Consider the following 1265-nt stretch of genomic DNA (forward strand, 5'->3'; position numbering starts at 1 on the left):
CCCACCATCTATGAATTTTTTTTTCAGGCTTCGAAATCAACTTCATCAAATCCCGGAGCAGCAACATGCTGGTGCCCTATGACTACTCCTCGGTGATGCACTATGGGAGGTGAGGCCCCTCTTTGTCCTCCCGTTGCACTGCTGGGCCAGCCTCCCCTGTGTCTGGACTCAGGCCCTACCTGCTGGGTTCCAGGCTTGCCTTCAGCCGGCGCGGGCTGCCCACCATCACGCCTCTCTGGGCCCCCAGTGTCCATATTGGCCAGCGATGGAACCTGAGCATCTCGGACATCTCCCGCGTTGACCGGCTTTATGACTGCAGCCCAAGTGGCCCCCGCCCCCGTGGGGGAGGTGAGTGCTAGGCCAGGTGATTTGAGGAGCCTGGAGAAGGTTCCTGTGCTGAGGTGGTATTGAGGCAAGTATGGTGGGAGGTGAGGTTGCCGAGGTGAGCAGGGCAAGGTCAGCAGGGGCGAGAGTGGGTTGCTGTGTCCTGGGGGCAGTTCGCTGCTCTCCCCCTGCTGCATACACTCTCGTGCTGGAATTCTAGGCCCTGTCCTCCTCTTTCTTGCTTCAGGGTTCCAGGCCCAAGGCCAGGGCAAGAGGCCCCCTCCCGCCTCTCCACCACTCCTGCAGCGGCTTCTGGAGGTGTTGTCTGCTGAATCCAGGAGCCCTGACCCCAGGGCTGGGGAGAGCCCACGGGAGTGGGAGTCCCCTGCCCTGGAGAAGTTCCATGTGGAGGCCTCTGCAAGGCAGCTTCAGACTGCAGCTTCCTCCCCAAGCTCAGGGTCTGGTGCAGGTGTTCCTGATCATGCCCTGGAGCAGTCCTCGCTGGCCCAAGAGCCCACTGTACCTTCAGCCCCATCTCTGGAAGCAGAGGACCCAGTTCTGGGTCCCTTCAGCGGAATGCCAAGAGATGGAGCCTGTGGCTTCTGTCCCCAAGTGGGGAGGGTACCTTCTGCCCAGAGCAGCTGGGTCTCATAATCCTTGGCCCCTCTGGGTGACACCACTATCTTCCGGCCCCTGTCTGAGGCCCAGGCCTCTCCCTCTGCCCCTTTCTTCCCTGCCATGTTCCCTCAAGGACTCCTGGGAACAGAGGGACCCTCTGGGCCTGTCAAGGGGAGGTGGGTCTGTTGGGGACGCCTAGCTCTGCCTGCTCTCATGCCTGCCTCAGCCCTGGAGGATGCTGGAACTGGAAGGTGACATTCTTTAGGGTTCCAGGGACAGGGGTCTGGAGGGGTGAGGAAGAAGGTTCTAGCCTTGAAGACAGC

The 1265-nt window shown here is 61.0% G+C and overlaps 1 protein-coding gene across 1 annotated transcript in view; it reads left to right on the forward strand.

Moving 5' to 3' along the window:
* ASTL (astacin like metalloendopeptidase) overlaps positions 1-978 on the forward strand; it is an 8811-nt gene extending 7833 nt beyond the window's left edge. The window contains exons 7-9 of the mRNA XM_039872640.1: positions 28-109; positions 194-348; positions 572-978. Of these exons, the coding sequence (XP_039728574.1) occupies positions 28-109; positions 194-348; positions 572-978 (644 nt within the window). The remainder of the gene's footprint in view (positions 1-27; positions 110-193; positions 349-571) is intronic.
* The last annotated feature ends 287 nt before the right edge of the window (positions 979-1265 follow it).

The sequence above is a fragment of the Pteropus medius genome, unplaced genomic scaffold (genome assembly GCF_902729225.1).
Source record: "Pteropus medius unplaced genomic scaffold, Ma_sr-lr_union100, whole genome shotgun sequence".
Lineage (NCBI taxonomy): Eukaryota > Metazoa > Chordata > Mammalia > Chiroptera > Pteropodidae > Pteropus > Pteropus medius.